The 13,425-nt window shown below is 41.2% G+C and overlaps 1 protein-coding gene across 1 annotated transcript in view; it reads right to left on the bottom strand.

Annotated features, from left to right (window-relative positions):
• Positions 1–2,281: 2,281 nt before the first annotated feature.
• The window catches only part of Cdh20 (cadherin 20), a 255,653-nt gene continuing 244,509 nt past the window's right edge, over positions 2,282–13,425 (bottom strand). The window contains exons 11-12 of the mRNA XM_005348282.3: positions 12,245–12,496; positions 2,282–3,807 (exon numbers count right to left, since the gene is read on the bottom strand). Coding sequence (XP_005348339.1) covers positions 3,293–3,807; positions 12,245–12,496 — 767 coding nt within the window. The 3' untranslated portion in view covers positions 2,282–3,292. The remainder of the gene's footprint in view (positions 3,808–12,244; positions 12,497–13,425) is intronic.

The following is a 13,425-nucleotide window of genomic DNA, read 5'->3' as shown; positions in this document are numbered from 1 at the left end:
CAGATAATTTTACTGGAGGAATCTTCAACATATCCATAATGGGAGCTACTTGCGTAGTGTGACTTCTCTTAGTGGAAGTCCTAGTGTTCTTTCAACGCTCTGGGCATTCTGATATCAAGGTCTAGTCGAACACTATTGGTGACCTGGTATTAACTGTTGCTCAATGTGCCCATCCTGATTTTTACATCTATGGATTCTGTTTTCAGAATTTATAGGCTCTTTCTTGTGTGAGCCATTTCATCTTTTTGCTGTCTACTGTGCTGAAACATCTTGATTAAAAATTGATTGTGATTTTAGACTTTGCTTGTATTCACCTCCAGACTGTAGTTTTATGTTGGATATGAAATCGGTTGACTCGCACAGATGCCCTCCTTCCCTCAGTATGCCACCCCGGGCCACTGTGTCCACCTGTAGTGGCGAAGGAAGAGGTGGAATGACTATGGCTCTTTGGCCTAATCTGAACAGGCAACCTGCTGCTTAGTTACTGCCTTTTCCTGCTCACTGTAAGAGCATCAGCATGGTGGCTCACTACAGCAGGAGAAAGGGATTTTTCAGATCCATTTGGAGGGCTGGAATCTCTTTCAGCTTACAATATGAGCTGCAGTAAATCTCCCATTGTGGGCTTCTTTCAAACTTCCTGTATTGTACTATTAAGCATCCTCCCAGGAACTAGAAGACACAGGGAATTGCTTAATCACTCCATGCCCGTTATCATGGGGACTCTCTTTGCAGGATGTGGGGCATGATATTCCCTTGTGGTTAAGATAACAGATGTGCCCAGTTGTAAAGCATGCAATATAAAGAGAAATAGTTGTAAAATTATCCTCAGAGCTTATGGAAGAAAGGAAGGATGTTATTGACGTTAATTTGCCCAACTTCACAAAATCAGTATGCTGGAGAATCTAGGCTGGGCACATATTTCTGTTTTATTCTCTTGCATTGTTAACTGTATTTTTATGTTGTGCTTCACCCTCAAGGAGGCTCAGTGAGAGCTGCTTGCCTTTCATGGGCAGTAAAAGTTCATCTACAAAAAGATGCAGATGAGACTTGAGCTGTTGGTACAGCTTGTGATGTGCACAGAATTACATCCCACTGGCTGCAAGACTCTCATCTGCCTTCTGAACTCTTTGATCACTATTCTTGTACATTTGTAAAAATGATTTTATTATTAGAAGACATTAATAACAGCACTGCGGTGATAGAGTAGGGTTCATGTGGGATGATGATACAATCTTCCAGAGAAAGAGAGAGAATAGAAAGTGGGATGTGAAAAAGAAGGGAAGGGGAAGGGGAGATAGGGTAAGAAACAGAGCAGTGTGTTGGTTATTCTCAAAATGTGGTTCCTGCACCAGCCGCATCAGTATTACCTAGTAACTTGTTATAACGGCAAGTTGCTTCCATCTGATGCATTACTGCATCAGAAATTCTGTGGGTGAGATAGTTCAATGGGTCCTCCATTTGATTCTGATACATGGTAAAATCTGACAGCCACTGCTATAATTTAGATGATCAGAAGATTATTTTGCTCACAGTTTTACTGATAACTATGTAGTAATTCTTCAGTAGTACGATGTCAAAGCGAGATCTTTCCCAAGTCTGTTAGCTAAGCACTTGTTCAACGTCTAATGCATATAAAGGATAAAGTTAGGTATATATTATATGCTACTTATTTTAGCTACTATAGGGAAAGAAGTTGAATAAAATTTGTCCCTCCAATAATGAGTTCTTCTTCAGTGGATAAACTGATTTTTATGTAACTTGTCATTGAAATAAAATTGAAAACGACACAATATCTTGCCTCTTTGTTGTTGTATGCCCTCTCCCAAAACTAAAAATACATGCCAAATTCATGATTGTGCCTTTAGTATTAAATGGTCCTTTGCCCCTTTTAAAGAATGAAGTTGTCACTAAAACATTAGCTATTGGGGGTTGGAGAGATGGCTCAGAGGTAAAGAGGACTGGCTGCTCTTCCAGAGGTCCTGAGTTCAATTCCCAGCAACCACATGGCGGCTTACAACCATCTGTAATAAGATCTGGTGTCCTCTTCTGTACTGTAGGATACATGCAGGAAGAACCCTGTATATATAATGAATAAAAATCTTAAAAAAAAATCAGCTATTGAATCATATTATTAACATGGCCAGCTATCAACACAGAATTCACAGCCTCATGTTTCTCTGACACAGTTTCTGTGTCACAAAGCACTTCCAACCTGAGGTAAACCATGATCATCTAGCTCAACAATGAAATAAATATGAAGGTCACCTTCCTTCTATTTATTTAGCTTTTATTAAAAGAAGTGCTAAGGTACTGAGATGTAGTACATCATATTTATTAACAAAATTATTAACAAATATACAAAACTTTTACATGTAATTCTCTTACATCCATTTCTTTTCCATAATACTGGTTTTGTTCAAGTAGGTTATCTACAGTATGTAAACATCCCTTGGATTGACTTTACACAGATTAGGAAAGCCTTCTAACCCATGCTTTTATCAGATACTTCTTTATATTTGGCTTTCGTTGGTTGTGTCTAATCTCCACATTTGGCACATGGAAGAGACATCTACAGTGCAAAAGAGGCAGCTTTTCCGGTTTCCTTCCGACTTTTGCAAGGGCATAACAAGCTGAGAGGAGAACAGTGCAGTCTGACTCACTGATGCTTGATTAGCTGGAATGCCAACTCTTCGTTCAGCTATTAAACTTGAGCACAAGTCAATGTCTCTTCCTTCTCCCACCCTTCCCACCCCTCCCTCATGCAAGGCCCAGTCAATCTTAACCTTGTCTCAAAAAGGTTAAATGAAATACCATCCATCTTAGAACAATCTCACTGAGGAATAATTTTTTCAGTGGTGTGTGTGTGTGTATGCGTGCGTGTTGATTTCTGCATATCTGATGATCTGGAAAAACAATCTGAAATGGAGAACAAAGATAAAATGGGTACTTTTCGTGGTGGCAAAATGTCAAAGGCCTTGGTGAATAGTTAAAAAAAGAAGCCAAGCTTTTGTTCATAATACTTCAAGTCTTTGAATACAGTGTGGGGGAAAAAAAATAAATAAAACGTCTAAAACAGTGACTGGAGATTCTGCCCTCTTCTTCCTGGGTTTTCTTCTGATTATTTAACTTAGTCTAACCAAGTAAAGCTGATCCAGAGAGAGCTCTGCTAGGTCCACTCACTCCCATCCTCACTGACCAGCACAATATTGCTCCTGTGGCGGCCACACCTCGTGCAGAGAAGTGGCCTTTGAGAACGTCTGGGTTTGGCTGCGCCTCGGCCTCCGGGCTTCCGTCACCACACGGGCGCCGGCCCCTCCGACGCCCCGTAGAGTTCCGCGAGTTTCCGGAAGCGGGGCCCCCAGTCTGTGAGGAAGTCGAAGCTCTGCTCCGAGTCCGAGGTGGCTGACTGCAGGGAGCTGAGCGAGCCGGCCACAGAGCCGTCCCCCTCGAACATGTAGGTCTGCAGCGAGTCGAAGGGCGGCGCCCACAGGTCCATGTCGGCCTCGTAGAGCTTGGCCAGCACGTAGCTGTGCACCGTGCTGCTGACGGCGCACGTCTGAGGCACGTAGCGGGAGAGGCTCTCGATCTCGGGGAGCATGTCCTGCCGCGCCTTCGGGGCGCCCGCCTGCGCCTGCGCCTGCGCCTCGCGCGGGTTCCACATGGCCGCGATGTCGAAGGCCTCCGTGTCCTCCTCGCCGCCGCCCTCGTCGTCGTAGCGCACGATGTTCTCGTGGATGTTCTCGTCGTCGTCGATGATGTAGGGCTGCTTCCGGTGCCGCCTCATGGACAGGATGAGCAGCACCAGCACTGGCGGCACACAGAGAAAGGCACGAGTCAGTCCCCGGGAACAGTGGCAGCCAGGGCAAGCTCTGGGCATTTCAAACCCCAGTTACTTAGCCAGCTCAGAAGACTCCCCCTCCTGCACTGTTATATTAGGGGCTCCTGGGCAAATGAGGCTTTCTGTTTCTTCAGTTGATTCGTAAAACACTGCACAGCTTCATAGAAGCCTGTTGCTTTGAAACGCTGTGTAGACACAGAACCAACCGGTATGAAATCCCACTAAGATGCCACAAAGCATGTGCCCTGCTGTAGAAGATATGCACCCTGCTTATAGAATAATGAGTTTAGCATACATTTATTATAACCTAAAAATCACATGTAGGTGAGGTTGGAGGGTATAGACATTCTGCTTTCTTGATTTAGCATCTTAACAGGATTCCACTATAAATACAACCATATACTGAGAAATAATGAATGTAGACACTTATGGTAGGTGTCAGCAAAAATAATTGTCTTTTTATGCCTCATTCAAAAACTAACAGCATTGTGGGTAGGGGTTTATCAGACTCCAAACCTAGCTGAGGAGCTTTGGTGTTTTCTTCAGGAGTTTGGCTCCTGGTAGGTGAGCCTTGATCCAGAGAAAGCTCTGCACTAGAATATCTGGATGACACAAAGTAGAGTGGTTGGGTATTTATTTATTTATTTTTAAAAAGGACACAAAGTTGGGGATGCGGTGGGAATATGGGTAGACCTAGGAGGAATTTAGGGGTGAATATATATGATTAGGATATAGTGTATGAAATTCTAAAAAAAAAAAAAATAATGAAAAGATTTTTAAAAGCTTGAATGACCCTTTAAGTCCAATAACCTCGATTCCTCAAAAAGACCTTTAATTAGAGGGGTATTTGTGACTTTCTGGAACCAGTGGTTTTCATGGAAGAGAAGGAATGGGCAGAGATGTTTTACATCTGACAATGTGTTACCAGAGAAGCGCCTCACTGTTAGATGTGCTGATGAAGGTTCGGGTAAAATTTTATCCCAACAAATGCACTTTTCCCTAGGTGTGCACATTAGGGTTTAAAGGGGAGAGAGAGAGACAATCCCAGTGAACTGTTTATCGCTGTGGCTGGAAGAGAGAGACAATCCCAGTGAACTGTTTATCACTGTGGCTGGAAGCATTTTCCAGGAAGAGTGTTGCGCCTCGGCTCTAGCACTGCTATTGATTTTCTCCTGGTGTGCTTTGTTGCAGCCGGTGAACAGTGACAGTTTGACAGCACTGCAGAATAAACCGCATTTCCTTAGAGGGCGGTGGCAATGGTGGTGTGTTGTTGTCTGTGTGCTACAAGGTCACTGACTAAGAAAGCTCACAACAACAGATCTAAAATGTTTGCTGAATACAAATTGCAGTTAGTGATGTTAGCACCTAATATTTCTGTGACTGGAATTAATTGGTGACAAAATGCATATTCAGAAAATAATGAATGACATACTCTTGCATATTTTCTCTATGTGTAAAACGATGAGGCTTGGACAAGAGCTGCAGGATTTCAGGAAAAGTGACTAATAGGACTCTAAGGGACTGGGTGGGAGGTTTGAACTTAGTGTGAAAGACTGGAGCATGATTTGGATTTAAAATAGCATAGAAAAAATGGGTTTCTAAGTGACATTCATATCTGTGAGGTACAGCGAACACTAAACATGTATTTTAAAAGGCTTTGCTAAATGAAAAGAAATAACATTGATCATAACAATTCTAACATGAACTTGTCCTTACGGAGTAGCTGTGTTAATGAAATTACTGTTAATATAAACTAGGTAATGATGAAAGCTGTCTTTGGGTCACAACTGTTGCTAATAAAGTAGAGGCAAGGCTGCTGAATTCTGCTAGAAATGCTGGGAAAGAAGGCACTTGTGTCATCTGCTAGCGGTAGTAGGTATTTTAGATGCTGCTAGGAAAGAAAATGGAAAACGTTTTTAAGTGGCCAGGCATTTTGTGTGTGTGTGTGTGTGTGTGTGTGTGTGTGTGTGTGTGTGTGTGTGTGTGTGTTTCCAGTTACTAGGTTGTCTGGGCCTGGAGGATCACATAGCATAGGAGTTTGGGAGTTTGAGGCCAGTATGGGCAATATCATCTTTAAAAAATAATAATAATTCCAGCCAGGGAAGCCTAAGCCAATTTTGGGTTTTACCTCTCCCGCCTTCCCTCAAATCTAATCACCTAGTTTCTCCAGTATCACCCCCAGAACTTAGCAGACCTTTAGCTGCAGCCTCTCTTCTTTCCTTTCCCCATCTCCAGTGGGTCACACAGGCCTTTTCCTCCCCCCCCCTCTTGTTTTATCCCAGCCTCCAAATCAAGCAGTCTTTTTGCTGGGAATGCTCCAAGCAAACCTGCCAGGAAAGCAGCTAGGCCATCTAAGAAGGTAGGCAAGCTTCAGATCTTCAGTCTCCCTCTTCTCCTCCAAATCCAATTTTCTAGTCTCAGCCCCAGCTCTGTAGCAGATTACCCTTGGGGCCTCTACTCACTCTCTGCTCTGACTCAGAACTAAACAAATCCTAGTGGAACAACCTGCTAACCTCCCACCTGTGAATTCCTCAGCTTCAACTTTCTGGACCATCTCCATTCCCAAGTGTCAGCTCCCAATACCTAGAAACACATTTACCTGAAATCCCAGCGGCACATATGGCAGGATCCCAGAAGAATTTCCTATCAGGCAACATACAACCAACACAACCCCCTAAAAAACAGAGCAACGAAAACCAAGGGACAAAACACTCACCCTGAAAAGACAAGACCAGATACCAGCACCCAGAATTACAATCATACCAAACCCAGATGCCTAGACCTCAGTGCAAAAACACAATAATGGGACTAAGTTAGAAATCAGGAAAGAAATGAAAGATTTTCTATAATTGAATGAAAAGGAAACACAACATATCCAAACTATGGAACACAACGAAGGTGATTATAAGAGGCAAGATGATAATACTAAGTGCCTACATAAAATAAAAACAAAAAATGAAGAGATCTCATATTAGTGACTTTAACAACACTCCTGAGAGTTCTGAAATGAAAAGATGAAACTACACCCCAATACACCCCAAAGGAGTAGAGGTCATAAAATAATCAAACTCAGGGCTGATAGCAGAAAACAAAACAACAACCCCACCAAAAAAAAAAAAAAACCTCACAAACAAAATCAATGAAACAGAGTTGGTTCTTTTAGAAAATAAGATTATCCAGACTAACTAAAGGGCATAGAAAAGATCTAAATTAACAAAACTAGAGATGAAATGAGGAACATAATAATACACCAAGAAAATCTAGAGCATCATATGGACATAATTTAAAAACCTGTACTCCAACAAATTGGAAAATCTTAAAGAAATCGATAATTTTCTCAATAGATACCACTTACCAATTTAACTTGAAGTCAGATAAACATTTTAAAAAGACTTACATTCCTTAGTGAAATAAAAGCAGTAATTAAAATTCTCTAAAACAATAAAAGCCTTAGGCTAGGGGGTTTTAGTGTAGAATTCTACCAGACTTAAAAAGAGCTAAGACCAATACTTCTCAAATTATTGCACAAAGCAGACACAGAAGAATCATTTTCCAACTTGTTTTACAAAGCCACAGTGGCCCTGATACTTAAACCACATAAATTCCAATCAAAAAATTACAGATCAGTTTACCTTGGGAACATAGATGCAAAACATTCTCAATATAATATTAGCATCCTTAATTAAAACACATCAAAACCACCATCTATTGTAATCAAATTGGCTTCATTCATAGATTCAGAGATAGTTCATTATACATAAATCAATTAATACAATCTACTGTATAAAGAAATTGAAATACAAAAACCACAAGATCATCTCATTAGATGTACGAAAAAACCTGTGACAAAATCCAACACCTCTTCATGACAAAAAGTCCTAGAAAAGTTAGAAATATAAGGGACATACATCAACATAATGAAGGCAGTTTACAGCTATCCCATAGCTCACATAAAAACAATGGAGAAGAACTCAAATTCCACTAAAATCAGGAACAAGACAATGTTGTCCACTCTCTTCATACATTTTCAATATATGGTACTTAAAGTTTTAGTTTCAGCAATAAGACAAGCAGAGAAGATCACGGGTACATGAATTAGGAATAAGTCAAATATCTTCGCAAGTTATTTGATAGTATACATAAGTGACCCTAAAAAGTCCACTGGGAAACTCATACAGCCGATAAACACTTTCAGCAGAGTAGCTGGAAACAAAATTAACTCACAAAAATCAATAGCCTTTCTATTCACAAATGACAAATAGCCTGAGAAAGATGTCAGTGAAAGAACACCCTTCACAACAGCCTCAAATAATACAGAATATCTTGGATTAACTCTAACCAAGCAAGTGAAAGATTTGTATGAGAAAGATTTGTATGATAAAAATCTTCAAGTTATTGAAGAAAGAAATTGAAGAAGTCTTCAGAAGATGCAAAGATCTCCCATGTTCATCGATTGATAAGATTAACATAGTAAAAATGTTATCCTACCAAAAGCAATCTACAGATTCCATACAATCCCATTAAAATACCTATACAATTCTTCACAAATCTTCAAGTGACAGTCTTCAGCTTTATATGGGAACACAAAACCCAAGATAGCGAAAACAGTCCTGAATAATCAAAGAACTGTTGGAGGTATCACCATTCCCTCGTGTAGGAAGTTATTCTGTCTGTGTTGCTTTCATTGGTTGAATAAAGAAACTGCCTTGGCCTTTTGATAGGGCAGAACTTATGTAGGTAGAGTAGATAGAACTGAGTGCTGGGAAGAAGGGCAGAGACAGAGCGCCATGGAGCTGCCAGGTCAGACATGCTGAATCTCTCCTAGTTAGCCACAACCTCGTGGTGACAATTAGAAATGGGTTGAATCAAGATGTGAGAGTTAGCAAATAAGAGGCTAGAACTAATGGGCCAAGCAGTAATTTGATTAATACAATTTCTGTGTGATTATTTTGGGTGTAAGCTAGCCGGACAGGACGACAAGCAGACCACTCCTTCCTGTACTACAGTGCTATAGTAATTAAAAACTACATGGTACTGACACAAAAACACACAGTTGGTCAATGGGATTGAATTGAAAACCCAGATGGACCCAGTGAAGACACCTGTGTACACTGATTTTTGATAGAGAAACTAGAACTATACGATGGAAAAAAAACATCTTCACTGAATGGAGCTGGGCAAATTACATGGCTGCATGTACAGTAATCCTAATAGCTTCTTACTTACTACTGAAGTTCAAGTGAATCAAAGACTTCAAAATAAAACCAGACACTGAACCTGATAGAAAGTTGGGGATAGCCTTGAATGCATTGGCATAGGAGACAAGTTTCTGAACAAAACATCAGTAGTGCAGGCACTCAGATCAACAAATAATAGATAGGACTCATGAAACTGAAAAGGCATGTAAGGCAAAGGGCAGGTCATTCAAATAAAGTGACAAGAATGGGAAAAGAATTTTACCAACTATATGTCTAATACGGGATTCATATCCAAAATATATAAAGAACTTTTAAAAAGTGGATAACAAGAAAGTAAATATCCCAATGAAAATTGGGGTACAAAAGGAAACTCAAATGGCCGAAAAACAAAGAAATGTTCAACATCTTTAGTCATTAGGGAAATTTGCAAATCAAAACTGCTTTGTATTTTCCTCTTACAACCGTCAGAATAGCTGAGATCAATAAAACATGCAGGCCAGGATGTTGAGTAAGGAGAACACTTATCCATTGCTGTTGGGAGTGCAAACTTGTACAGCCACTATGGAAATCAGTGTGTTCCTAAGGGAGGTGGGAATATACCACTTTTGGGCATATACCAAGAGGATTCATCCTACCACAGGGACACTTGCCCAACCATGTTTATTGATGCTGTACTCAAAATAGCCAGAAACTGAAAACAACCAAGAAATCCTTCAATAAAAAAAAAATGGATAAAGAAAATATGGTACATTTCACAATGGAGTATTAAGCAAAGGAAATTTGCAAGTAAGCAAATGGAACTAGGAAAAAAATATTCTGAATGAGGTAACCCAGATCCAGAAAGACAAATATGTATTCACTTATATGGAATATTAGTTGTTAAGTCAGTAAAAACCAAGTTACAGTCTGTAGAATCACAGAGGTCAAGTATAGAATAAGAAACTAGTGGGACAGATAGCTCTCTCTAGAAAAGGAGAATATATTAGATAATTATGGATGGATATGGGGGCAGGGCAGAATGGAATGGGAGAATCAGGAAAGGAGATAAGAGAAGGGGTTAGGGAAGGATTATAGGACAAGACAGCTAAAATTAAGGACCAATTGAGGGGTAATACAGAAATCTAATACAGTTGAAACTTCATAAAACATATATGTAAATGAAGGTGATGAAAACAATATTGCTAAATAATCAAGGAAGCAGAGCCTCAGTTGGCTGTCCCTTGTCACCAAATGAGGTTTCCAGTACTGGAAATGGGTTGCATCTAATGTGTCCCATAGGAATCCCCAAACCCTCAGGCTGTTGCCAAGACTATAGGAAGTTCTCCACAAAGAGATGGCAAGACCCCTTTGCTGAAGACAACTATGCACAGCTCATTGAACTTGGAGAAGTAGATCTAGTGTGGTACGGGTTGGTACTCTGCATGCTACCAAAGGAGAAAAGTAAACATCAACCCAGCTAGAAACCCTCCCATCTTCAATAATGCCCTTTCTTCAAGATATGCTAGTGCGATGGTGTCACAGAGCTTGTGGAAATAGCCAACTAATGTTAATTGACTTAAGATCCACTCCGTGAGATGACACTCCATCCTGACACTGCTTGATTGAACAAGAACCCGAGACTACATTGCCCAGACGCCTAGGGTGAGACCAAATACTACTGTTTTAGTGAAAGAATGCAACAGTAAAATGACTCCTCACGACACTTTCCTATACTCACAGATCAGTACTTTGCTCAGCCATCAACAGAGAAGCTTCCTCTTGCAGAGGATGGGAAGAAATGCAAGACCCACAACCAGACATTACACACATACACACATACACACACACACACACACAAACACACACACACACACACAGAGAGAGAGAGAGAGAAAGAGAGAGAGAGAGAGAGAGAGAGAGAGAGAGAGAGAGAGAGAAATCAACGGCATCATAAACCTGGGAGTTGTGTGAATTGTGTTTAACCAGGGTTGTGCTCTGTAGAAGTAAACAAGTGTGAGACTAGGGATTTTATGACACTCATGTTTACTTTGACTTCTGGAAATGTCTTTCTCTGTACAATTTAAAAGATGGGTCCTGGTTTATCAACTACATTGTTTCTTGCACAGCACTCTGAGCCAGTCTCTTTACGTAAGTACTTCTGTAATGATGACTCTTTGTGGGCCAGGATGAGCTTAAAGTATTTTCAAAAGATAGAAAGAAGTAAGGCCAGGCACCTTGGAAATTTCTCCTGGGAAGAGATTATTTAAAAGGGGAAAAACTCCGGGTTCTTTTTCTGTACTCAAGGTCTTCTAGTGCCACCTGACGGACACTTCAGGAATTGCAGGTAGGTTTTACTTGTTAGTACAGCCGAGAACCAGGAGCCATAACAACTGTCTCACGGAGAGGGGGAGTTATTTATATTCTTTTCTCATAAGATGTAACACTCAAAATACAACCAAAACCCAAGTTATATTTTCAAATGTTTTTGAGAATATTCCACAGGCCTACGTAGAAAATCAGTGCAATGCTGACTGACATTTTCTATAGTGAATTTCATTCAGTCACTTTGTGTTTAGGTAAGCTAGAGATAAAAGGTATACATGGATGTCTTCAAGTCTATTTTAATTTAAATTCCTAGTGTTTTATATTTTTCACTTGTGGAATAAGCACTAGGAATTTAGCTCTTAATTCCCTCTAACATCTGGGCATTCACATTCAGGAGAAGAGTGTCATCGAGGAAGGGTGCCCCATGCATAGCCTGCCTGCAGTCAGGCTTGGATCTGCTTCTGACATTTGGTTTGGGGCCTTTTGTTCAGTCTCTGTGATTTAGCTGCTACTTATCAGAAATGTATGTGAAAATGTGATTATCATATCCTCTCCCACATAATTTTGGTTCTATTGTGTCAATATGAACTTGTATCCCTTGAGGTAAACTATGAAGGTCAGGGTGTTTCTGTCTCATTAATCTCAGTATCTAGTATGGTATTAAGGCTTACAATAAATAACTGATAAGTCTGTGTGCTCTAGTCTTGCCAAGGAGGCCTTGAGGGAAGGGACTGTCTTCAACTTCTGTGCTTTTCTCCACGCTTCGCTCTACCACCTTTTGAAGTTAGCTTGGGAGAAGGCCAATGCCAAGTAGCTGCAATAGGAGGTTAACTGACTCATGGCTAAAAGCATGTGGACTCCCCCCCCCCCACACACACACATAAACAAGGAGCCAGCAACTCACCTAAGAGGACAAAGACGCAGGCCAGGATGGCGATGAGGGCACCCCGGCTCAAGCTGACGGGGAGCATATAGGCCTCTGGACTGCAGGACATGACGTGCCCGTCGTCGTTGCAGCTGCACACTTGGATGGTGAGTGTGCCGGTACTGCTGAGTACTGGCTCTCCGCTGTCTGCTATGAGGATGGGCAGGTAGAAGACGCTCTGCTCCTGCTGCCGGAAGCCGGACCTCCTGGTTAGAATCCGAGCGGTATTGTCTGAAGGAGTAAGGCATTAGGCAATTAAAAATGAGAAGAAGAATGAGCGTGGAGTAGGAAGTGGAAGCCCAACCATTGAGTTAGTCTCCTGGATTGAAGAAAGCAGGGAGGCGGGGCAGAGGAAGAAGAGAAGTTAGAAGGAGTGTGCACCTGCAGCCGTGGCGCGTTGGTGTGCCTCAGCACCTAGATTAGGAAATAAAGATTCTCACTTGCTTTCAGGCAAAGCCCCGAGGCCTACGAGAGAAGCCCTTTAGTGAAAGGCTGTCTTACCCTTTGTGACACAAAGTGCCCAGGGCGAACTGTCAGCCTTCAAATCTAACAAAAGTGTCCCGGAAAGCTTGACAGAAATGAACAGTCATTGATGATTTGTGGTCCCTGTTTGTCCCCGCTCAGCATCTTGCCAAGCCCTGTGCCACTTTCTTCCTCTATGAAAGGAAGGCTGAGGCGCCCACATAACTGTGCAAGATTGCTTATTTTTGCTATTCTGACTGGAATTCGTCTTTTGCTATTTTCTTTTATGCCTCTCAGTTGACATCAACTACTTCCTGAGGAACCTGCTCATTTTAACAGCACATTCGAGCCCCCCGGGCATATGACACACCTTGTGACTTCTCCTGGCCTGTGGGCTGAGTCTAGACAGTTGATAGGAATTTGGTGACTTCTACTCTAATTTATGTTGTGTGTATGGTTGTTTTGCTTGTGTGCTTGTCTGTATTCCACCCGTGTGCCTGGTACCTGCAGAGACCAGAAGAGGGTGTTGAATCCCCAAGAACCAGACTTACAGATGCTTGTGAGCTGTCACGTACGTACTGGAAATTAAACCTGGGTCACCTTACTTCTATTTGTAAAAATATTTACATTTATTTAAGTATTTATTAAGTAATAGTTAATGTATGATATTTTATATATGTATATATAAACATAAAATA

The sequence above is a fragment of the Microtus ochrogaster genome, chromosome 6, assembly GCF_000317375.1.
Source record: "Microtus ochrogaster isolate Prairie Vole_2 chromosome 6, MicOch1.0, whole genome shotgun sequence".
Lineage (NCBI taxonomy): Eukaryota > Metazoa > Chordata > Mammalia > Rodentia > Cricetidae > Microtus > Microtus ochrogaster.
The sequence above is the reverse complement of the archived record's forward strand: the minus strand, read 5'-3'. Positions and strand labels throughout refer to the sequence as shown.